Raw genomic sequence first — 25,038 nt, forward strand, 5'->3', positions numbered from 1 at the left:
AGTTCTTTATTTCTTACTTGTATGTTTATGGGATAGTGCTGCTGCAACTAACACCTCACACGTTTTCTCTAAGGGTTGCCTTGTTGCTTTGAGCTGGGTAGCAAAATTGAGCCCAGATGTCCTGTGAAAAACCTTTTACTTTTGTCTAGTGGTTTGTGGGATGAAGATCAACATACCAGTTTCAGTCACAAGCCTCCATGTGCCATAGGTGACCTATCTGTCCCCCTCCAGGGAGTAAACAGTATTAACAGATTGTACTTGATTTCCTAGTTAAAGGTGTCTTAAGCCAGACCTAAAAGGTGGGTATCATTTTTTTTTCTGGGATTTCAGTAGACGTGCCTTTGGTGTTTCTTGGTTACTAACATTCACGGCCACGTAAGCTGGACTGCAGCTGTCAGTATAGGTTACCGATGTTTACAAGATACACACACACACGTAGCCGCTCTAAAGTTTGCAGAAGAACCAGGTCTGAATCTTATGAAAAATGTAAAAATAAAATAAAATAAAAAAGGCGGCATATGCCAGAGGATGAATTTTTCTTCAGTTCAGCGTGAGCAAGAAATGCCCGCCTCTTATCGTTAATGCCAATTTGAAGTATTCCTATATTTCGCTATATAGCAAACACTTAGGCAGACGTGGAATATTACATGCCGTTCTCTTGATTTAACGTTTTACGTGGGTTTTGCTATCGGATCTCATTTAACCTTTGTTTTTAAATAAATGATGAGTAAGTATTATTCATGTGAAAATGTACTGCCTGTGTACCGTGTTGGCCTTGTCTGCGGTGTGTCTTTGTTCTAGGTTATGTCTGTGAAAATACCCGTTTTCTTTTGATATCATCAGGCAGCTTTTTGCAACACCTTTACTTTAATCACACTGCAGCTACCTTACACTTTTCACACACCTTTTGATGGACATAACAAGGCTCTGGGCAAACATCATCATCGCTTGCAATGTAACCCTATACATGTTAAATGTCCTCAGGTACCCAGTGGTGGCTGCCACAAATAAAGGGTGGTGCGGCGGGAGGGGGAGCGCAGGAGGAGGGAGGGGGTTGGGCAGGGGTTGTTTATAAATAATAGATTTTAAAAAGTACCTTTTGCCACTGGCCTCCTCCAGCGACGCCGCTCCTCTTCTCTTCCTAAGTCCTAGCAGCGGCAGCTCCTCCGCAATGGCAGAGGAGTATCACCCCACTGCCTGGCTCAGAGCCAGCAAATGTAAAATAAAACGATGCTCTTGCATTGTTTTCATTTTCATTTGCTGTCTCTTAGCCAGCGCTGTAGGGAGGGGCAGCGCCTAGACATGGGAGGGGGAGGAGGAGTGCTACGCGCACTCCACTCCCGAAGTGCTCATGTGTGTTTGGCCGGCCGTCTCAGGGAAAGTCTGATTCAACAAAGAAATTCCACCCTATCAATGAGCGTGATCAAGCTGGGGGGGGGGGGGGCAGATTATTTTGTAATAAATTAGATGAAGCAGTGATTAAAGAAACTGAAAACAAAAATCAAAAAAACTCCGACACTTTTGTGAAATAAACTCCAAGAAGAGTTCTCAAACAGTAAAAAAGCACACAAGCCATAAATCAGTTTTTCTCCCTGGTTAGCTTCGGCATCATCAGCTTTCAACCAATTATAAAATATCCACATATAGATTCACATTAAATGTATATATATATATTTCTTTATTTAGGTGAGAAATAGTGGGCCATTCCCGATTTGAAAGGGAATGTATTTGTTTCTATAAGTTCAAAGACTGATTTATATTCAATTGTGAAACTATATGTATTGTAATTATATGTTCGAGGCATATGAGCTGCAGATTACACACTGTGCATAGATCGCCATCTGGTGTTGGGCCCGGATGTTGCAGTTGTTTTTCTCTTGGAAAGTCTTTGGAAGTCACAAGGTATGTGACTCCTCCTTCGGATCGTATTGCGCATGGGCTTCGGCTCCATCCTCAGATTGTTTTCTTCCACCATCGGGCTCGGATGTGTTCTTCGCGCTCCGGTTCCGAACCGTTCCAGTTACAGTTCTTCTCATCGGCGCGCAATCCTTCCCTTCCGCGGTATTGTTCTCGATCGCGATCTCCCCACTCGACGCGACTCATCAAGAAACTTCGATTCCAGGCGTCGACGCAGGCCTTCAGGCCTTCCTCAGCTCCGGTCCTGGCTCATGGAAAGGACTCCATTTAAGAAGTGTCCTCGATGTGGGTCCAAATTTCCCCACACCAATCTCCATGCGGTGTGCAACCTCTGCTTCTCTCCAGAACACGAGGCTCGAGACTATCTGGCGTGCAAATCCTTCCGGTCCAAAAATACTATTCAAGACCGAAGAGCCAGGAGAACCATGGCACACGCGTCGACTGCATTCCCTGGCGACATCTTCGGAGAAGGCGTCGATGTTCCCGAAGAACAGCACACTGAAGAGGGCCTCGTCAGCGCCTCCGAAGCCGACGACTCAGATGTCGAAGACATCACTCCGGCACAGAGGGGCGTGAGTACTACTATCGATCCCCACCCCCCACCCTCGACGGCATCGAAAAAGGCTTCGGTCACGCCTTCGCCCTCGGGCCTAGGCACGACCAAAGACACTGCTTCCCATACCTCGCTTTCGGGCCCGGTTAAGAAGGAGCCAATCAAGCCTTCTGGCAGCTCGGCCTCGAGCCAGCCTGCCGTCGGTGCCGAAAAACACTCCGCACCGAAAAAGAAAATGGCTTCCTCCGCACCGACTTCCACACCGAAACACTCTGCGCCGAAGACACCCAATAGCTCCTCGGTATCGACACCATCTTCGGAACCGAGCAGGAAAGCCAAACCCATCGACACCCACACCTCGAAGCCGAAAGCCATCTCGGAACCGAGGAAACAACCGGACATGTCTAAACCACACAGTTCAAAACAACGAACTGATGATTCCTAGACTAAAAAACCACCGGCTCCGACCCCTTCGGCGACCCTAAAACTGGACATTTGATGATCAGCATCAAAAAGAGGCCGCTGGACAAGCCTTCCCCGGCTCCCCCTCCAAAGGAAAGGGACTGTGGTACCTCCCCATTGAGACTACCCACACCCCCTCCTCCACCTCCTCCTCTACCTCCCCCTCCATCTCCTCTGCCTCCCCTACCTCATCATTCCCCCACACCCTCTCCAGATGAGGATGATGACGATGTCTATGAAGACATAGGAGAGGAGCCCCATGACCAACCCACTGGAGACCCCACTCCTACAGGCTCCCCAGACCCATGGGACGACTACAACATCCCAGACGTCCCTAGCGTCCCGCAGGACGACATTTACCCTTCAAAATGCTCCCCCCCCAGAAGACACTATGGGGTTTAACCAGCTGCTACATAGGGCTGCACACTACCACGGAATTGATCTCCATACAGACCCCGTGGAGGAGGACTTCCTCCTAGACACTTTTGATACCACCCACAGGGCCACTTCCATTCTGTCCATGCTTAAAGGTGTTATCAAACACGCGCCAGAGGTTTTTAAAGACCCGGTCAGAGCCAGGGTCATCAACCCCCGTATTGAAAAGAAATATAAGGACGCCCCTACAGACCCCACCTATATCAGAGGGCCCGCACCACTAGACTTCCTCGTAGTCTTCACTGCAAGAAAATGTGCAAACTCCCAGGCATCAGACGAGGCACCACCACCTGATAAAGATTCCAAACTCCTAGATGCCTCTGGCAAGCGAACAGCATCTCAGGCGGCCAACATATGGCGCATTGCGAACACACAAGCGCTTTTAGCACGATACGACAGGGCGTATTATGATGAGCTAGAAGCAATCATGCAGCACTTCCCTGACAAGTACAAGAATAGAGCCAACGAGCTAATCCAGGAGGGAAAAAACATCACCAACTCCTCCATACGCTGTGCCCTCGATGTTGCCGACACCGCCTCTAGGGCAATTAATACCAGCGTCCTCCTCCGTAGGCATGCCTGGCTGCGCATTTCCGGTTTTAAACCAGAGGTACAGGCTCTTTGGCCCAAACGTAGACGTAGCCCTTGAGAAGATGAAGAAAGACACCGATAAGGCAAAATCTATGGGAGCCTTACAGTCACACCCGCCTAGACGCTCCTTTCGCCGGTCTTCCTTTCGAAGCACATCTAGAGGCTACTCCTCCGACAGCGCTTCTATATATAAAGCCCCTACACAATCCACCGTCACTAGGGGTTACCATAGAGGTGGCTACAGGGGTAACAACAATAAAGGCAGAGGCAAAACTAATACCTCCCGCTCTGCCTCCACTCCTACCCAATGACTTCCCTTCACTCCCCCCAGACCATCCCACTCCAGTCGGGGGCAGACTACAACATTTCCTTCATGTCTGGGCTACTGTCACCTCAGACAAATGGGTGACACAAATAATTCGGTCAGGCTATTGCCTCGAACTAAAATCAGTCCCCCCAAACATTCCACCAAAACACCGCCCAATGTCACAGGAACATTTGTCACTTCTCAAGCAGGAGGTAATCTCCCTCCTACAAAAGAGTGCGATAGAGCCAGTTCCTACCCAACAACAAAATATGGGAGTTTACTCCCTATATTTCCTCATACCAAAAAGGGACAACACTCTAAGGCCCATCCTGGACCTCAGACCCCTAAATCACTATATACATTAAGACCATTTCCACATGGTCACACTTCAGCAGGTACTTCCCCTGCTCTCCCAAAATGACTTCCTTGCCACCCTAGACCTCAAGGACGCCTATTTCCACATTCCCGTTCACACAGCTAACAGAAAATATCTCAGGTTTGTAGTGGACGGTCAACACTATCAATTCAAAGTGCTCCCATTCGGAGTCACCACAGCACCGCGAGTGTTTACCAAGTGCCTAGCGGTCGTGGCAGCCCATCTGCGAAGACAACACATACACGTCTTCCCATACCTGGACGACTGGCTAATAAAAGCCAGCTCATACCACCAGTGTGTACAACACACTCACGCAACTATACACCTACTTCACCAACTGGGCTGCACAGTAAACCACATGAAGTCCCATCTGCAACCGTCCCACATAAAGCAATACCTAGGTGCCACGATAAACACCTCAAGAGCGCTAGCTTACCCCAGTCCTGCCAGGATAGCAAACATTCAGGCCCTATGCGCCAAATTTCAGCCAGAACACTCTCTTACAGCTCGAGTGTTCATGCAACTCATAGGAATGATGGCCTCTTGCATATTCATAGTACCTCATGCAAGACTCCAAATGCGTCCTCTCCAAGAATGCTTAGCGCGCCAATGGAACCAGGCCCAGGATCAACTGACAGATCTGGTGTTGGTAGACGGTCGTGCCCCTCGCTCTCTAAAGTGGTGGACCACCAAAAACCTTTCCAAAGGGCGACCGTTCCTGGACCCTGTTCCTCAGATAGTACTGACAGCGGACGCATCGCTCTCCGGCTGGGGAGCACATCTACTACATCACACCATGCAGGGCAGGTGGACACCTCAGCAAAAGTTGCTCCTCATCAACTATCTGGAACTACTAGCAATATTCTTAGCACTAAAGGCTTTTCAGACACACATATCAGGCAAGGCCGTCCTAGTCCGCACAGACAACATGACAGCCATGTACTATTTACAAAAACAAGGCGGCACACTCTCTCTGCAACTCTCTCAACTAGCACAGAGCATATGGAGATGGGCCATACCCCAAAAAATCTTCCTCCTAGCCCAACATGTCCCAGGAGTCCAGAACACTCTAGCAGATCTGCTGAGCAGACAAACACAATAAATCCATGAGTGGGAACTCCATCCACAAGTTCTTCACCCGTACTTTCAAATGTGGGGGCATCCACAGATAGACCTCTTCGCCACCCACGAAAACGCCAAATGCCCAAGCTTCGCTGCCAGATATCCACACCCATTGTCCAGAGGCAATGCGATATGGATGAACTGGTCAGGCAGATTTGCATACGCTTTTCCGCCTCTCCCACTCATTCCCTTAGTGGTGCGCAAACTACAACAACACTTCCTCACTCTTCCTAGTAGCTCCAACGTGGGCCAGACAACCGTGGTACACCACACTGCTGGAACTATCTGTAGTACCGCACCAAAAGTTGTACCTCTCTCCAAGCCTCTTAACCCAGAACCATGGAGAGATCAGACACCCGGACCCAGCTCATCTCAACTTTGCGATCTGGCTCCTGAAATCCTAGAATTCGGTTATCTGAATCTTCTTCCTGACTGTATGAATATCATTAGAGAAGCTAGGCGACCTACCACTAGAGCTTGCTACGCAGCCAAGTGGAAACGTTTTGTGGTCTATTGCCACAACAATAACTTTGATCCCCTAGATGTGTCCATTCAACACATCATAGGCTATTTACTACACCTCCAAAGATGCAATCTAGCCTACACGTCTATTAGACTGCACCTTGCAGCCATAGCAGCTTACCTGCAAAACAGGCAACATCTATCACTCTTTCGAGTACCTGCCATAAAAGCCTTCATGGAAGGCCTCAAAAGAATAATTCCCCCCAGAGTGCCACCCTCACCTGTGTGGAACCTAAATATCGTTCTCACTAGACTAATGGGGTCACCCTTTGAACCTCTACACAAATGTGAACTTCAATTCCTAACATGGAAAACTGCCTTTCTTGTAGCCATCACTTCCCTCAGAAGGGTCAGTGAAATACAAGCACTCACTATTCAAGAACCTTTTCTGCAAATGCACCATAACAAGGTTGTTCTCCGTACTAATCCAAAATTCCTCCCTAAAATTTCTCCTTTTCACCTAAACCAATCTGTGGAACTACCTGTATTCTTCTCGCAACCACAAACCGTTGCTGAAAGAGCTCTCCACACATTAAATGTCAACCGAGCCTTACTCTACCACATCGAGAGAACACAATCCTTTCATAAGACCACACAATTGTTCGTTTACTTCTCACCACCACATAAAGGCAACCCCATCTCCAAATCTGGGATAGCAAGGTGGATTGTCAAATGCATTCAGATTTGCTACCACAAAGCAAAACGAACGCTATCTGTTCCCCCTAAAGCCCCCTCTACACGTAAGATAGGGGCTTCCATGGCATTCTTAGGGAACATCCCCTTAGATGATATCTGCAAAGCAGCTACATGGTCAACACCGCACACTTTCACTAAACACTATAGTGTAGATGTGCAGGCTAAGCAACAAGCTAGTGTAGGCCAGGCTGTACTCAAAACATTGTTTCAAACCACTGCAACAGATACTGGTGGTCGCCGCTAGGGATGGGTACTGCTATACAATCTATGCACAGTGTGTAATCTGCAGCTCATATGCCTCGAATGGCAAATGCTACTTACCAGTATGCATCTGTTCTTGGCATGTAGAGCTGCAGATCTACACACGCCCACCCGCCTCCCCGGCTACCTTTATCTGTTCCAGTATATCTTATTTAGATACAACACACATGGACATCTTCACTGTTTATTACTACGCTCCATCATTTCCCTGCTGGCGAAAAACAATCTGAGGATGGAGCCGAAGCCCATGCGCAATACGATCCAAAGGAGGAGTCACATACCTCTTGACTTCCAAAGACTTTCAAAGAGAAAAAAAACTGCAACATCCGGGCCCAACACCAGATGGCGATCTATGCACAGTGTGTAGATCTGCAGCTCTGCATGCCAAGAACAGATGCATACTGGTAAGTAGCATTTGCCTTATATAGCACTTACTACCCCTGACGATGCATCGGAACGCTTTACCCAAGGCAGCAAGCTGCTCTGGAACGCCAGGGTAATGGTTAGTTCAGGGTTATTGGTTACTCTTTTGTAATTGGGATTCGTTTTGTGCGCTCAAAGCAAACCATTCCATTCAGTCATTTCAGTTTTTTGCGGTGGACTAAAGTAATCGTGTTTGGTTGCAATCATTATTAAGGGGGGTGAGCTCAAGTTCATGGCTGGTGGGATTAATACAGGAGTTAATGGAGATGAGGTATTATTAGTTTGCATAGGTAGATTTTCAGTATAAGGAGAGTAAATGAGTTGAAGGAAATTTGCTGAAATAGAGAATAGTCTAACGTGCACATGCCAAGCGTAGTTTGTGCTAAGACAGGAAGGCATGCAAAAGATGGAAAGGAAGGTCAGAGAGATTTGAAATAAAAGAAAAAAGGAGGGGTGACAAACTGAGGTTTTAATTAAAGGACAGTTTTTTAATGCCGGATTTAAAGAATGCAGTGAATATTTTTGAGACTGAATGCAGTTTGAGGATGCAAGAATGTAGAAAGAAACAAAATGATTTACATGTGAAGATTGTGCTATATTGGACATTTTTAATAGGTACTAGAATCATAGCGAGTTAAGGCAAGATATAGCAAAGAAAAACACTTTATTTGTATGGGATAGAAGAAAGAAACGAAGTGATGGTGATATAAGAGTGTCAGTGAATGAGGGAGGCTGGGAGGGAAAATAGGGCATTTCCAGTTATTTGTGTGGGGCAGGGATGACTTTCCTTACTTGCATCACAGTATACTGAAATTTACGCAACCGTGCATTTCTTTAACAGTAGTGTGTTGTAGAGACATATTTAGTATTGTTCAGATTGGAAAGAGTTTAATTGTGCGGATTTGTTCTATGTTTGATGCAGTTTTGTGTAGAGTCCGTAAATAACCAAGCAAGGAGTAATTGTCTAAACTGGTTGTCGGAAAAGGGTATTTCTACACGCATAGAATTCTGTAGTGTGCAGCATTCAAGGCAGACATAAGTACCTCATATTGCTTCAATACGTTTACCAACAGAAGGGAGGACATTCTATGTATCCGAAGTAGAACAATTCAATCATATGGTGGCGTACGCATGGTTTCTCGCTGCAGCACTCGCTCTCCGAATTTACTACCGGGAAACCGTAACCTCTGCTATCCCTCTCCCGTGGCTTCCTTCCAAGTGAATCTGCTTTCATCAACGTGAGCTAGGATTTGCATATCAGTGGCTCTACAGGTATTCATATACGTGACCGCTTTAAGCTAGCACGGTAAACTATGTCAAAAACATACCTTTTTTTAAATGTTTTTTTTTTTTTTAAATGAGAGTATAATGCTCTGAATTATATGAAAACCACACAACTAACCGATTGTGATATGGAAAGGGCGCTGTAAATATGTGACACTTCCAAAAGAATGCCATGAAAATCTAAACAGTACATTGGTTGCACAGCTTCACAAGTTTGCAAGTGCAAATAAATCTGTAGTTCTGTCAATCACTTACAAAAAAAGTTATTCTCTACAATGTCTCTCGTATCAAGCATCAAAGATAAATGCATTGATAGGAATATTTTTAATTTTACTGTAGTAATTTGCTGACAATGTTAGTCATCTTACCCTTTCTCTCTTATTCAGGGAAGCAATGAGCATTGGCAAAGCTAATAGGTCCCAAAGGCTACACCGATTGGCTTGGTCATGCAGTCAAGCATTGGCAATGCTAGCAGCATGGCCAAAAAACAGGAAAAAAGTTGCGACGACATGGCCAAATTATTTTGTAATTGGACGCATTTCAGATGATGTGTGGGCGTGCATGTGTCATAAGGCACCTACATAATGTAGTAGGTAACATTTAATTTAATTTACTGATCCAAGATGTAACTGTATTAAAAAAAAAAAAGGAAGCCGAAGTAGCATAAATACTTTAAGGCTTAAAAAAGACATTATATTGCTTGCATCCCTTATTTAAAAGACGACAGGGTGGCAACGGAGAAGCAGGTAGGGAGGGAAGAGGAAGCAACAAGGTGCGGTAGTTGAGAAACAACATACGTGGAAGATTACTTAGGGATAAGGGAAGCACACGAGAAAGCAACAGGGAGAGCGTATTAAGGGAGAGTTTCTAGGGAGAGAAGTATACAAGAGTGAGTTTGAAACCTGAAGGAGACTAAGGCGGGCAGAATATTTGTACTGAGTGGGAAGCACACAAGGAAAAGAGATAGGAGACACATGCACTCTCACGGAGTGCTTAAGCAAAAATAAAAAATAAAGTGGTTACATAAAAGTAAGCAGTGGAAGGATATGAGTCAGCCAAGCCGAAAGATTGTAAAGAAGCGATGCTCCAGAGGAGAGACACACACAAGATGGACACTGAAAGCCTTTGAATAAGAAGCAAACAATACGAGTGACAATAAGCCAAAGCCAACCAATGGTAAGCAGGGCAGGAAGTAAGCCCACTCTAAGTACATGGTAAACACTCAATAGTTTTTTCCAACCAGACAGCTTGTACTGTATGGTAGGTAACCTAAAAACTGTGATTTTGTAAATGTGTACGGCTTTGAAAGATTGTGCCTCTATCAAATAAAATATTACTGATGAATGAACTGCAGTGGGCATGTAATATCTCATGTGAAAAAGTAAATAATTGTGAAATAAGATATTTTTCTTCAAAACTGCTGGCAATTTGTTGTTTTGGTGAGAGGAACACTACACCTTGGCAAATTCATACCTACTGTTGCTGAAAAACGGCCCCACATTCAGGATTGTGAAATAGATTAATGAGCTATGGTCTGTTGGGTGGCTTATCTCTTGATAGTTGAAAATTCATTTTTTGATTTGCTATATTTGCTTATACTTTAGCATTCTTTGACGAATTTGCAATACATTTGTCAGATGCTTAACATATTAAGCATATTTGTAATTTGTATATGTCCATCAACGGGGAGGGAGAGTTAAAAAAGGGAAAGAGGGAACAGTGTTAATTTACTAATAACTTTGTCCCTGTGTGACAAACAAGCACAAAATTTAGCACGTGTTGACAAATTATTGTTTTTGTGCCAGTCCATCAAGTCATTAATAGGGTCAGTTAGAGGGATGAGAATTCATCAGCTAGTATGTTTGGTACTGTTTAATAAAGCTGCAAGGCAAGTTACAGCCAGCAAAAATAATTCAGATTTCATGCAGTTCTAATACGAGTGGGACAGTGGAAGAAGTGGGGGTGGGGGTGGGGGGGGGTGCAGTTGTAATTAAAAAGGTGTGGGTTCAAAACCTTGCTAAATGAGCGGGAAAAATAGTTTAATTGTCCAACAAATTTGGAGCTGTTTGTTGAATCAGACTAATATTTGGCAGGCAGTTTGTAAATTAAGCCCATTGCATGAATATCATGTTTCATAAAGATAAGACTAGGGAATGGAGTGGGCAAAGTTTTTGGGGATAGTGCAAAAAGGTAGGGCCATTAGCCAACACCCGCTGCACTTGGCCAAAGGCCTCACATAGGGATGCTGCCGTGTGTCTGTAGCAAAGGTCTGGTTGAATGCCAAGTCCTATGATCATCCCCTGCTGTGCATGGCTTAACGCACGGGTATCAAGAGTTGTCTGCTCGCAAGGTTAGGTCAACCCCGGCCAACCCCTGCTATGCACATCTGAAAGCCATAATCCACACGATGCCTGGTCAAAGTCATCAGCTGTCTAAGGCAGATTACCTTTTTTCGGACACTTCAGTGCCTGGCTGTTCCAGATGCCATTACCTGTTGGCATGTCTCTGGATGTAGTTGCTATTCTCCATGCATGAAGCTCCACTTTTGCCTTTTGCTTTTCCGCTTTGATTTGTACATATGAGTGTTTACAAGCATCTTTTGTCCATTTTCTGTTCCTCCTCCTGTAGTGGTGCTTTCTTTGTTCTGTTATACTGGACATTATTTCTCTGTTGCATATCTGTAGACACATTTCCCATCCTTTTGTAAGAACACTGATTCTTCCCAAGCTTTCATTTTTCTTTCACAAGAACATTAAGCCTGTATTTAACATTCAGTCCTCAAAGCCTTTGTTTGGGTACTTGGAAAGCGTTGTGTTGGGCCCGTACTATGCTGTGCAATCTGGATGCATTAGAATGGTGCTATTTACAACTTTTTAGGGCCATGTTGCTGTACTTTGTGTAATAAATAATAACAGTCTCAATAGTCTTGCAGACAGTGGTTCTCCAACTTGGTATGCATCCCCCAAGGCATAAGTGTTACATGAACCTTATGAGTACTCTCTACTGTGAAGAAGTTGGACAGAGTTTGTCATTGTCCAGTGACTGAAACAGCCCTCAAGATACGATTCTAAGCTAACTCCTTCCATTTTCACCAGTAGCCATTAATGAACATGTTATTTCTTCTAAACCTTCATTCTGACTCTTTGGATGTATTGTCTAAGCATCTGATACTTTCCTTTAATTCTGCCATTTGATTGGGTACATATCCAACGGTGGGTCCTACAAGGACAAGATTGGGTTCCACATTGGCCACTGTTCATGATAGTTGTTGTTCATCTGCAGTGAGGAGGCCCATATCCAGAGCCACTTGTCTATTTTCTGTTCATGGGTGGAAGAAAGTGAATTAAAATGGAGGGGAATGGCAGTCTTCCACAAGTAATAATGTCACTAACCTGCTATGTCTAGAAAAGGTTTCATTAATGTAATCCTGAGCTTACCCCCAGTTAGCAGTGACACAGGGCAGAGAGGCTTGACTTAGAGAAAATGTGTAAAGCATTTAAAGGTGCTAAAACAGTTAAAGTCAAAGACACAACACATTAGAAATAAATAGAGAAAAATTAAATAAGCAAAGTGACACCAAAATGAAAAAAAGTCCAATAAAGGGAACCAGAGACATGATTTTGAAAGATTTAAATGAAAATATCGCCACCAAGCACCAATGTTAGTCGATGTTAATAGAAAACCTGGACCTAGGTTTGATTTGAGGCTGACCTCAATGGAGCCTGGGTCAGGTTCATCAAGTTGATTCAGCCCGGTGAAGATTTGGAAGTCAGAAATGCCAAAACATGTTCTAATACCTACTTCAAAAGGGTCTTTGGCACTTTTTGTCCTAATGCAGAATGCCCTTTTTGAGAAGAAAAGTCCTTTTCAAGCGGGTCACCATTGAAACTTTGGCTACCGCCGTGGAACCCCGGGCCAGATACCTGAAGCAGGTTGGTCTGGAGCATTGGATATTTCTCACTAAATTCTTTCTAAGATTTGAGTGGGAAATACCAAAAATCCAATCTAACTCTGTGGAGCCGCTGGTGGGATACCTTTCTGGCTTTTCTTGCTGGAGTTGTGAAGGAAAAGGTTTCAAAAGGTGCCAATCTTTCTTCCAGCCCCCAATCAACCAAAGAAGTTCACTTCTAAGGCCCCAAGGCTTGAGGGGAGATATTTAGAGCCTTGGGCAGTCAGGCAGAAGTCAATAACTGGGTCCTGACCAGATCCAGTTGGTACTGGTCAGCGTGGGCACTTCAGGAAAAAGGCCTCTTGCAGCTTGTTGTATTCCTGTTGCCATTGGGTACAAGTGGGACCAGGTCCAGTCCATCAGATCTCCTCCAGGTCTCAGACAGCAAGTGCACTCTTTCTTCTGTTTTTCCGCAGCACCGAAAGGTATTCTGAGGAGGTGTCTTGAGATGCCACATTAATTACTGGCTCTGGCTAGTGGATGGGGGTGACTCCTGGGCAATTCCTAACCAATGGGGTAAAGGTTCCTGAAAGTAACCCTACCCACTTTTTCAGCAGTTCCTGTTTGCCATACTACAACAATCCCACAGTGCGCCATAGTCTCAAAATTTAAAAATGGAGATACCCTTTCTACCTTGTGCAGAGCCTGCGTGACCACCCAGAGTTGTGGTCAGGGTAATATACAGCCCCCTCCTCTGTGAACACTCACAACCAGTTTTGGTCTTAGCTTGCCTATAACAGGGTTTGGTGCCAGTCCATCTGCGGCAGCCAAAGTCGGGCCTTTCAGGTAACACAACATTTGCTTGTGACCGTGCAGGATGTTAATGGAGTTCCTGGGTCTGCCCTAATTGGGCTTCCTGCAAGGGGGAGAAAACACCTCCCTGCAGCCAGGCCATTGTCTCTGCTCTGGTAGCAGTTTTCATGCCTCTTTCATACATAATTCAGGCCAAAAACAGGTGAGTAGTGGCTATAAGACTAATGCAAATGAACCTCCTGCAGCTTCAGGCAGGTTAAAGGTAATTTTCTCATATGTACATTTCCGATATTTTTAATAAGAATCTAAATTTACAGTTAAACTAGATTTTTTTTTAAATTTAAAAATTAGTGTTTGAATGGAGACTGTAGCTGGTATGGATCAACAGTTACAAAGTACATCTGTATTTTGACTTTCGTATGTGCCTGTTGCAGCCTGAAGAGTGGCAATATCGTTTTGGCTCTAGTTACTGGTGGAACATTTTATTTCTAATGTCACACATGTTCCATTCTCTAAAATATTATGCACCAGACTTTGTGGACAACAATTTTTACTTGCGTATGACTTAGAATTTAAAATCAGGTTTCCCTACCTGTCAAATGGTGCTTTTGACAGGTCAGTGCCGCAGAGTTCAAGCTCCACAGAGTTCAAGCTCCACATTGAAGCCCTAAAGACATTGTTTATCTCATCACACTAGTTGATGGCACAATAAGTGCTGCAGTCCACATGTGACATTCAACTTTCTATACAATAGATACATTTTCTGCACTAGGCTTTATAAGAAAGTTAAGTAAGCCCAGGTGTTAGCCAATTTAGCCATCATTTAGGATTTGTGCAGTATTCACTTGAACGGTTCAGCCTTTTGGGAACTCACTAAGGGCGTGAACATCTGCCTTGGTTTTTGGCCACGTCCCCTACCACCTCATCTATGCTTGTCTACACCTAGCCATGCAGTTTTACTTGAATGAAGCTTTAAACTCTTCCCACGTGTGGGAATCTCTTTCTTCCTTTGGGGATGAATCTGTGCTGTCCCAGCTGAGGGGGCCATATTTAAATAATGCATGAACCCAACCATCTGAGAATATCTTGGAAGTGGATTTTTTAGTACCGTAACATCAGATAGAAAGAGTGATATCCAGGCTTTGTGCATACACACCATGTACATTGTTCCATTAAAATACAGTATCCTTGGGAACTCATCCATCCTCCGACTGAAAGTCACTGCAGATATGTAAGTTAATTAATGCCATTTGACTGGTATCTTTGCATTGACTTCAACATTTCTAGAAGAGTGATCTCTTCGTACCTTAGACGTGGAAAGATGTCTGAAATATTAGTTTTGCTAACTAAATATATTTACATACTTAAACATTTGTATTTTTTTTTTTTCGGTTTGACATTCTTTAAACAGCATGATTGAGTAACTTAGCGTCCTATCAGATGGCTAACACACTCCTTGTTGTAAAGTTGAGAGCCGACTCTATGATATTTAGCAGTTCATGCTCCTCACTTGAGAGAGGCCCCAATCGGAGATGTGCAGAGCAGCCAGTTGGGAGTTAATTCTACATCTTTGCTGACCATTGCTGTCTTGATTCAGATTACAAAAATATACACTGGTGAGGTTCGAGCTTTATGTGCAATTTGTTTGCAACATCTGTTTCTGTCCATTGTCTCATATCCATTTGGCATACCAATCCCCCAGTTGCCCAATTGGGGTTATTGCAAAGACAGAAAATTAGCTTTTTAACATATTCCTATAAAAATGTGTTACAGGATCCAGCACGTACGCGGAGATGATCAACAATATATGAAGTCAAAAACAACTGGATTGGCTCCGCACCACAATTTGCCAACACTAGAGTTCGTAAGAGAATGCGTGCATAATTATTGAGGGAATCTGATTTGATACAGAATATCACTACTAATGCAAAGTCGTCTTGTCTTATTCTTCTTTTTTATTCCATTTTAAACAAAAGCCAGGAACTTACAGCAAATGGTGGATAATATCCAGATCGACTTGGATCTGAGCAGAGTGCGGTGTCTCCTAAACAGCCATCGGACGCAGATATTATCCACCATTTCCTGTAAGTTCCTAATTGAACTTACTGGCTTCACATTACTCTATTGCTATGGTTATCATGCCATGTGCCTTCGGACACCTCGTTATGCACATATTTGGATATTGGACATCTGCATAGTTTTATATCGCCTTCTTTTGAATTATCTGTGTAATACTGTGAACAGAAACCACTTGGTTGTAATAGTCTTCCGCACGAGACAATATCAGTTGCAATTGGACAACAACAGATTCGATTCCTATGTCCAGAGGACGAAACGTGTTGGCTGATGACTTTTGTTTAAAATGGAATAAAAAAGAAGACTAAGACAAGACGACTATGCATTAGCAGTGATTTTCTGTATCAAATCCGATTTCCTCAATAATTATGCACGCATTCTTTTACGGACTCTAGTGTTGACAAATTGTGGTGCTGAGCCAATCCAGTTGTTTTTGTCTTGTATCCCCTTCAGAGGGGAGGTGCTCCTGGACAGGGGGCACATTTGGCTTTCGGCACACAAAATTGTCTATTGTTTATATTGTATGGGTGATTGACGCCATGGGGGCTGCATTTCGCATATGATCCACTGTCCATTGTCTGTAGGTTTAAATGTATATGAAGTCAATGATGGAGAAATAGAATTAAACATGCGAGTAACTTTTACTTGAGTTCAGTGACCAGGACTAAAGCAAGATTGACAATGGCTGAGCATTCGACAATTCTCTGAATGTTTATATGCCTCGTTAGACAGTAGCTTCCACGACCTTGCTAATGATCAGTAGATATGGTACGGACTAATTTCTTGCAGAATCGCAGGGTGGGGGGCAGAAATCGATGAGTTGCTGCAGCGAAATTAAGGCTGTACGGAATCCTCCTAGATCAACCAACCGGTACATAGTATGCACTGCTTGGATCAATTGCTCCGCATGGGTTTTCGTAATGGAAGCATGAGCACAAATATCTTAGTTTATTCAGAAATTAAGTGCATTAGACCACTGTTCCCCATCTGACAATATGCTGGACTTTGACAGTGATAAATAAAACATCCGGTGTATTTGTTAAATAGTCAACAATGGAACCAAGAGATCTGGGTTTGGATTTCGACTTTCCTACTAAAAATGGCCATATTGATGAAAGCAAAATTGTGCGATCTCGGGCAAGTAACCAACAGGTGGACTCCTCTCTTGATAAACATGTGTGATTATCACAAGCTAACTATTCCTCCTGTATCTGGCAACATCTCGAATTCTTAGTAACACCTTCAATTCAAGAAGTCATTGGTATAAACAAAAACTGGATAGTTCTCTCCTCCACACACACCCCTTCAACAAAAAGCTTGCTACGCCTTTAATCACGAGGGCCTCGTCACCCCCTTCCCGCCCTTATGCAAATGTTGGCAATATATCGAAGAGATTTGAGTTTGAACCCCTGCTTTTCAATTTGAGCAAATTCTGTGATTGTGGGAGACTCCTAAACACTCTATGCATCTTTTCCCATCTTTGGTAAAACTGCCAGCGCTTAGAGAGAGGATACATGCTGACAAAGAATAAACAAATCACGTGCAGTTCTCTGGCCACTATGTTTGAGTGCAATAAGTGCGTCTTATTGAATAGGGTCTTTGTTGCATAAAACCTTCCTAGAGTTGTGAACCTATACATTAGTCAAATCATGTTATGTGTACACAACAGTTATTACTGTGTAAAACAGACCTCTTGATATTAGTGCTGTATTCTATTGTTTTTTTGTTGTTATTTCTGTAACTGAGTGAATCAGTTCTTTCATGTAGAGAGGAATTATCATTTTCTGAAATGGCCTCCTGCTTTGTTGACATTTGCAGAATCAAATGATATTCCCTCCACATAAAGGTAGACAGGGGCGTGCAATCCAGCAGGTCTAGCGCAACAGCCTTGCAGTAGGTGACCACGAATGCTAAAGAGAGAGACGTATTGACCTAGCGTGCCCGTGGTTAATGGAACAGAACTGACACCGTCTCTCCCGGGCTTCGAATCAGAAAATCTCATTTGTTCAAACAAGGCCTGAACAAGGTCCAGGGCAATAATCCGTCATCTTGTGCCGCTGAGTCTGCAGAAATGGTTTTCAGCCAGCACAGAGGTCAGGCATTCTTCTCCTTCCTCCTCCACCTCCTAGCCACACCGGTCTCCCTTTGATGAATGGGATGGTCACAAGAAGGTGTGATTTAGGTGGTGGTGTACCACAATATGGTTGTCGGAAAATTGACCTGAAATATGTAAAGACTAGGATATACGCCCTGAAATATCATCCCTGTGGAGTTAATATTAAATGAGTGCTTTCCTAGACGGTATTTCTTGAGTCGATATTATGTCTACGATATATTTCTATGTCGATTTTATTGCGGGTGAGTTTGTAACATTGATAGTGTAGCACACCAACAATTAGGCGGGTTGAGCCTTTTTTTGTTAAGTCTTGTTTGAGTTAAAATACCAATAATCTAGAATTGTATGCTTGCATGTACCCAGTAGGTAGGCCATACCTTAATTTAATTGCCATGCATGGATTTTTTTCAAAATGTAAGGTTCCCTGAAATACCAGAGTTGACTCTGCTACTGTATTTGCTGTCGAAAGTGGCTTGACTCCTGTGGGACTTAGCAAGAAGGCAGCATGATATGCCCTCCTGTTTACATTTTTGTGACATTTAAAAGCCCCGCGGGAAATGAAGAGCTTTACAGAAGAGCTTCTGTGTGACAAGTGGTTTATGAAATGACGCATGGATGGAAATTCTTATCACGTGACCAGCCAACTGTTTAGAGGCTTGTGTTCATGGTTTTATGTTTACTGGAGTTGAAAAATTGTGCCGCGTGCATCTAGAAATGAAGATTTGATCCTATACACCTTTGACGTTTTTGCCTCTGTGTAGAACTTAAGGGAAATTCTTGTCGTATTTACCAATCTTTTGAAGGCATTATCTGACCTATTAGAGTACAAAGCATACAAGGAAATGTAACTTGCACACTGTGCTTCTCACTGACTTCACTTCCCAAGTAATGAAGGAATACGTGTTTGAGCAGGCGCAGGCAAGAAGGCCTCAAAAATGTCCACTGGAGATGGGGCATTGAAGCCTGCATAATATTCTTCCTCTTTGGTAAATTCAAACTTTAAAAGTAACTCTCTGTGTATTTTTATTTATAGCTTCTGAAGATGTCAGTGGAAATCCCATTTAACATCAACATCAAAGAGCCGCGGTGGAATCAGAGCACATTTGTAGGGCGAGCCAAGCATTTCTTCACGGTAACTGACCCCCGAAATATCCTGTTGTCCAATGAACGTCTGGAGCATGCAAGACAAATTGTGCATGATTACAGGTAAGGAAAGAGGAGTTGTTTCTCAGCCACATGTTTCAAGTTTATGGTCAATAAAAGCTATTGGTTTTTAAATTTTGAAGCAAACAAAGATTTGGAATACGTTCAAATATAGCTATGATATATTCCTGTAGTCTCGCAGTAAGACATTTCTCGATGCTTTACTTATGCCAACTTGTTGTGTGTTTTTAAACAGTGTATTGCTTGTGTCGTATTTGCCTACTAGTTTAAATGTTCTTTTGTGGCGTTTCATTCTTAATAGATATGACCCTACGTTTGTAAATTGGTTCCTTGCCAAAGTTATTAAAGGTCATGCTGGATTCTGGAACTGAGCACTTATTCCTTCTTGTCTCTTTGCTAGATTCCAGTTTAATGGGTTTGTCCCAGTGTTCCTTTGTTCTCAACATCCCGTTTGGTCTGGTGTATCTGAGATCCCCCACTGTGAAATGAATATATACGTTTAGTACGCGTGCTTTACATCACATGCCATTACAACGCGGTTGTTACAACGACCGCGTTGATACAACGCAAACCATTGCATCGCAAGTAATTTCAACAACTTGCTGTAGGGGGCTCGCTGGATTTAGGAATAGTATAATTTACTATTTCTGCTCCAGTTTGTGCAACAGCAGGGAAGGTGTTGGATTTACAATCCAACACCTTCTGTCCCCTACAGCAAGTCGTTGTAACAACTGGCGATGTAATGTTTCTCGTTGTAACAACGCGGTCATTGTAACGACCGCGTTGTAATGGCAGGGGATGTAAAGCACGCGCTCTAAAGGCTATTTCCCCAGTGAAAGCAATTTAACCTATTCCAAGATGGTTGCCCACGTTCATGCATGTGCACTCATGGTTTTCTCTCTGAGTGTAGATTTATAGGCACACCATTCCACTAACAGATTTGTGGTACCATAGTTTATTCTGAAAAATCCTTCATTTCAATCATCTAATTCCACTCTTTCTGGAGTAGTTTGTGAAATTGCCACCATCCAGGCAAATACTTTCAAAACCTGAGTAGTAGCCCTATCTTTATAGCAGCATGATCCGATAAATTATTAGGAATTACCAAACCTACAATTTTCTATAGGAATAAGGGTACTAGATAAAGTCCTAAACGAGTAGAGGAGCACGACCTTTAAGGAAAAGCAAGTAAATTCTCTACAAGGATCAACCAATTCAAACTTCCTTATTCTAGTATAAATCTTGCAGTTTTAGTGTTAGTCTTGTTTCCTATCTGTACCTAAGTATTCTTGATTCGGAAACTGAATAAAGTTTCACTTTCATTAAAATAACTCGAACATTCATTAGTGCAATAATTAATTGCTGTGAGTGCTGGGTTTTATCCTGAATGGAGCTCTAACAGTTCACTGTTACAAAAAGATTATATAAGTATACATTCATAGACATATATGTGTGTATATATATATATATATATATATATATATATATATATATATCTCGGATGTTAACCTTCAGTGCATGTATAAAGGATTCTAATCTATGTATGTTTTTAACCCTTTTCTAAACATAATTGCAGCACCACTGTGAGTGAGTAACCTGCGAAGGAATAAATAAGATTTCCAAATCAATGGTCATTTTATTTGCTTTTTAGGTTTAACACAGTCTGTTTCCTGGCAACAAAATAATATATGGGTCGTTATCTTTAAACCAGGCCATCAATTCTTTCTTCTTGCAAGATATATTCAAGCCTTTTGCATTCAATGAAATAACCTCCAGAGACTGGACTTCTTTTTCTCCCCTGTACCTGCCCCCAGTTAATGAACTTGATCCTCCTCTCCCATATCCCTTCCCCTAAATACCTGCAATTGAGGGCCCTGATCCTTCCCCTGGGATTTCTCTTGTCCAGTTGGTGCCAATTTGTAGCACATAGCTTAAACCTTTCTTTCTACGGGGAGATTCCTCTCTTCTGTTCTATACATTGGATCAACTGTTAAACCTTCAGAAGATTACATAACAGCATTACATTACTACTTGTTGTAACTGCTGTAGTTCATTCAAAATATTTCATATTGATTCAATATCTGGAATAAATGGTAATTCTGCCATTTTCCAAAGCTTTTATTTGCACTCATTAGGGATTAAAAGTCTAAGTTCTTTTCTTCTTTTGGTAGTTTTAATTGCTATGTCTAAAAATTCCGTGAGTCAAATTCATTAATCACTTTATATATTTGAGCTGTTATTGACCTTGTCAAAGTTTGCTCCCTTGTCATTTAGTTGGAAGAATATCACAAAATGTTGGCGGATATGCAGTCTGTCTTGGCTGGTGAAATGGAATATTAAGTGCTCGTATAATTCTGAAGTCACATGAATTCTAGGCAAATGTATTTTTAACAGCTCTTTGATGACCACTGCAAGGCATTCCTATGTTTGGTTTTTTTATCAAGTCGTAGTGGAAGTGATTCTCTAGATCCTCTTGTTTGTATTTAATTTACACCAATTCTTTATTTAGTGAGGATGCATTAACGCAATAATCTGTGCAGTGATCTATAGTATCTGATAGTCTTTGTTTGCATTTCACTACCCTGCTAAATCACTAATCACCTTTTAGAATCCAATGTTTCTACTTTGGAAGTCAATGAAGTAGCCATTGCTTCTTTTCTTTTCTCTGACTACTTTCACTATATGTTCTGGCATGTTGAACATTGTCTCTTGCTGACAATTATTGCCTTTAAAGTGATCATACTCCCTCTTCAGCTCCTGACTCTTTTGAAGGGAGTCTGCATCAAAATGCATTTGTTGCTCATGTACTGAGATAATGACCGACTTCGTTTAACCATTGGACTCTGCTTGCTAAACTTGTGTCACATCAGATGTATTCTTAAAGATATTCGCCGCATCTGAAGAAGTACCAAGCTATGGTAGGGTAGATGATTGTCAACATTACCAATAGAGGAAGTATTTTATGATATTGGATCCATTGAAGTTCACTTAGCCATATCATGGTACCCCTCCAATGGAGAACTCCATTATGAACAAATCACAACTCCACTTTCTCTGATTCTTTCCTGAGTGAATCTTTGCAGTTAGCTTCAAAACTTTTGGTTTTCCTCTATGCCTATGCCTACACTTCCCAAGCTGTGGATATGCTGGAGGATTCACCAGCTTTTCTTATAGCTTCCCAAGCCTAGGGCTGATTCAATGGATTATTTAAAAAGAGTTCAGACATTCATATGCCTGAATTGATATCCTTGGCCTCAGTCGCCTCTTTAATATCCAAAGAAGTCTCTATAGATCTATCTTTAACCTCAGATGTTATAAATGTAATTGTTGAGGAGGCCAGCAATTTACAAGATCTTAAGTCTTGACAGTCTGACGATACACATCCCCTTCTAACTTAATCTACAAGCTGAGAACTAGGCTCAATTTTTACTTCCTGTAACTGTCACTAGGGTTTCCTAGAGATTTTTTGCAATCCTGCCAAGCCGATTATGGCTGGTCCTCTTTACACCTCATCCTGGGCCTTTAATAATGCTGTAGTTTTGCAGTTTGAATGTTTCTAAATAGAAATAAAAAGTCAATCATTTCCCTTTGAAAAATTAGGACTCAGGGAGGCTGAAAAGGAGATAAAGTAGTAGGGGTAACCACACACCAGATCTGGGTCCAATTGATTCCATGCGGATGCTAGTCGCACAATATCATCAGAAACAATCTAGTGGTAGCCGTTCAGGTTAGTGAAAGCCACTCAACTTGGTTGCTCTCTCAAATAAATCACAGTTAAGCATTCAAGTTATTGAATCCTTTACCAGCCACTAACCTCTCTAACAACCAGTGCTTCTCTATGCAGTAGATTTAGCGTTACAGTAAGGTTGCTGCTGTTGCTATACCTAGATAGAATAACATGAATAACATGGGGTCCAGGTGGAAGTTGAGGATGAGCAACGTCATTTGGCCACTGATGCCAAGATACCTATTGGGCCCTTGAAGGCTTGTACTCCCCCCCCCCCCCCCCCCCCAATCGAATCTCCCTGGAGGAGTAACTGTTAATCTCCTGGTTCTATATCGGGTTGAGACTAGTGCACATTTTCAGATGGTAGTAGGGCAACTCTGGAGCTTCCAACTCCAGGGCATTAAAGAGGGATGCGGACAATCCAGGCATCTGTAAGTTTGTTTAAACTATACTTTAACACATTTTTAACTGAATCAATATCAACTTTGAACAAAAGTTCAGCATGCTCATTGGTTCCCCTTCTAGTCAAATCCTGAAAGCAGCATTCATACATTCTCTTTTTTAACAGATTTTTTATTCAGTAAAAATTGTCTGCTGCTGTCCAATCTGGTCAAACGGTACCACCGCAAAGTCTAAGTTTTATCTTTAGGTGTAACATTGGTTTCCCCACAAATGGGCATTCACACTAACTTACTGAACCATTTAAGTAGTGTGAGCAGTTACCTATCTGCAAGAGTTTGCTCGATGGAGGATCCTCCCTCAAAGTCAATGGTAAGTTAGAGAATATTTCTCTAGTGTTTGTCATTTTTTGTGTTCAGTGTTTGTCTAGTCTATGTATTAAGCAGGCATCACACAACCGTACCGAACTACACAAAAGAATGTTACCTAGTTCAGTTGCTCCCAATGAAGGTTTAATATCATCCATTGACTTTAATTGCATTCCAAACCTGGCTTAAGAGACCCTTGATAAACCGTGGAATTCCAGGATTTGTTGTGTGCTGAAGGCAATCGAGGTTCTCATTGAAATCCTAGACCTACGTGATCCGTAGTTAATTAATTAGCCACAGACAACAATATATTATTTTTGTTCCCCATATCATCATCACTATATTAGGATAGATTATTCTCTAATTGGTAAGAAATGTGCAGGTGCATCGGATGTTAACTATCACCCAATTGTAGTGTCAGATATAATGCTTAATCTGAAAATCTCTATCATCCCTCCCCCACAATGAACTTTCAGAGCAGTACTCCTTCAACGTGATATCTTCATGTTATGTTATGTTAGAGATTTGTAAAGCATCTGGTTACTCCAATTCAGAGTGTCCCGCAGTGGATTCCAACTGAAAGCCGGGTGAGAGAGCCAACTGGATACTGACTGACTACCTAAAGATTGTTTAAAGAACCAGTTTTCAAATGTTTCCTCAATAGAACGTCAGAGTTCTAGTCAAGATTTACAGGGAGCAAATTCCAAAGTCTGGCAGCCAAGAAACGGAAGAAACTGCCACCTCTATATACTCTACAAATTTTAGGGATCACTGTCCAAAGAGTCCCTGAAGATCTCAAGCATTGTCTTGGGAGATAGGGTTTAATTAGAGGGAATAAACAGCGGGGCCCTTTCTAATTGACGATTCTATGACTGAAGCATAGAGCTTTGAAAGAAATTCTATCCTTAACAGGAAGCCGATGAAGATTAGCAAGAGCTGTGCCAATAGACGAGTGTCTAGGAATGTTCAGGAGCCAACGTACTGCAGCTTTTGCACCCTCTGGAGCATTTTCAACCTGCCCTTGGAGGACCCTATGTAGAGCACATTGCAGCAATCAATACGTGATACCACAAGTGTGTAGGTTACAGTTTTAGTGATCCAAAGCAGGTTCCAGCAACAGCGGAAATATGGACATCAAAAGATCAGGTGGAGTCAAACCAGATGCCAAGGTTTTTCACCTTTGGTTTAGAAGTGGGCATAGGGCCTAATTCATTAGTGCACCGGCTGTAGACCATAAAGAAGGTTGTTTTCCTACCACCAAGATTTCAATTTTACCTCAGGCAACTGGAATCTATCCATTCGGCCAGGTCCGCCAGACATGCTCTAAAATAGTCTGTGGCTTTGCTATTGTCCTGCGTCAAGTTATGATCAATTGGGTGTCATCAGTGTAGCATACTATTTTAACGCCTTGGCACTCGATTACTTCTGCAAGGCAGCGCATATACAAATTAAATAAGGTCGGACACAGGGCCGAGCACTGTGGCACACTCTGCTGCAGAGGTAGTATCTTGGAGGTATAGGGCGCCTGAAAAACCTG

General features: G+C 42.7%; 1 protein-coding gene across 1 annotated transcript in view; it reads left to right on the forward strand.

The window, feature by feature from the left end:
• LOC146811059 (sideroflexin-1) overlaps positions 1–25,038 on the forward strand; it is a 291,428-nt gene that overhangs the window by 113,531 nt on the left and 152,859 nt on the right. Inside the window, exon 3 of the mRNA XM_085618095.1 lies at positions 18,877–19,049. Coding sequence (XP_085474221.1) covers positions 18,886–19,049 — 164 coding nt within the window. The 5' untranslated portion in view covers positions 18,877–18,885. The remainder of the gene's footprint in view (positions 1–18,876; positions 19,050–25,038) is intronic.

Source organism: Triturus cristatus, chromosome 7 (genome assembly GCF_964204655.1).
Source record: "Triturus cristatus chromosome 7, aTriCri1.1, whole genome shotgun sequence".
Taxonomy (NCBI): domain Eukaryota; kingdom Metazoa; phylum Chordata; class Amphibia; order Caudata; family Salamandridae; genus Triturus; species Triturus cristatus.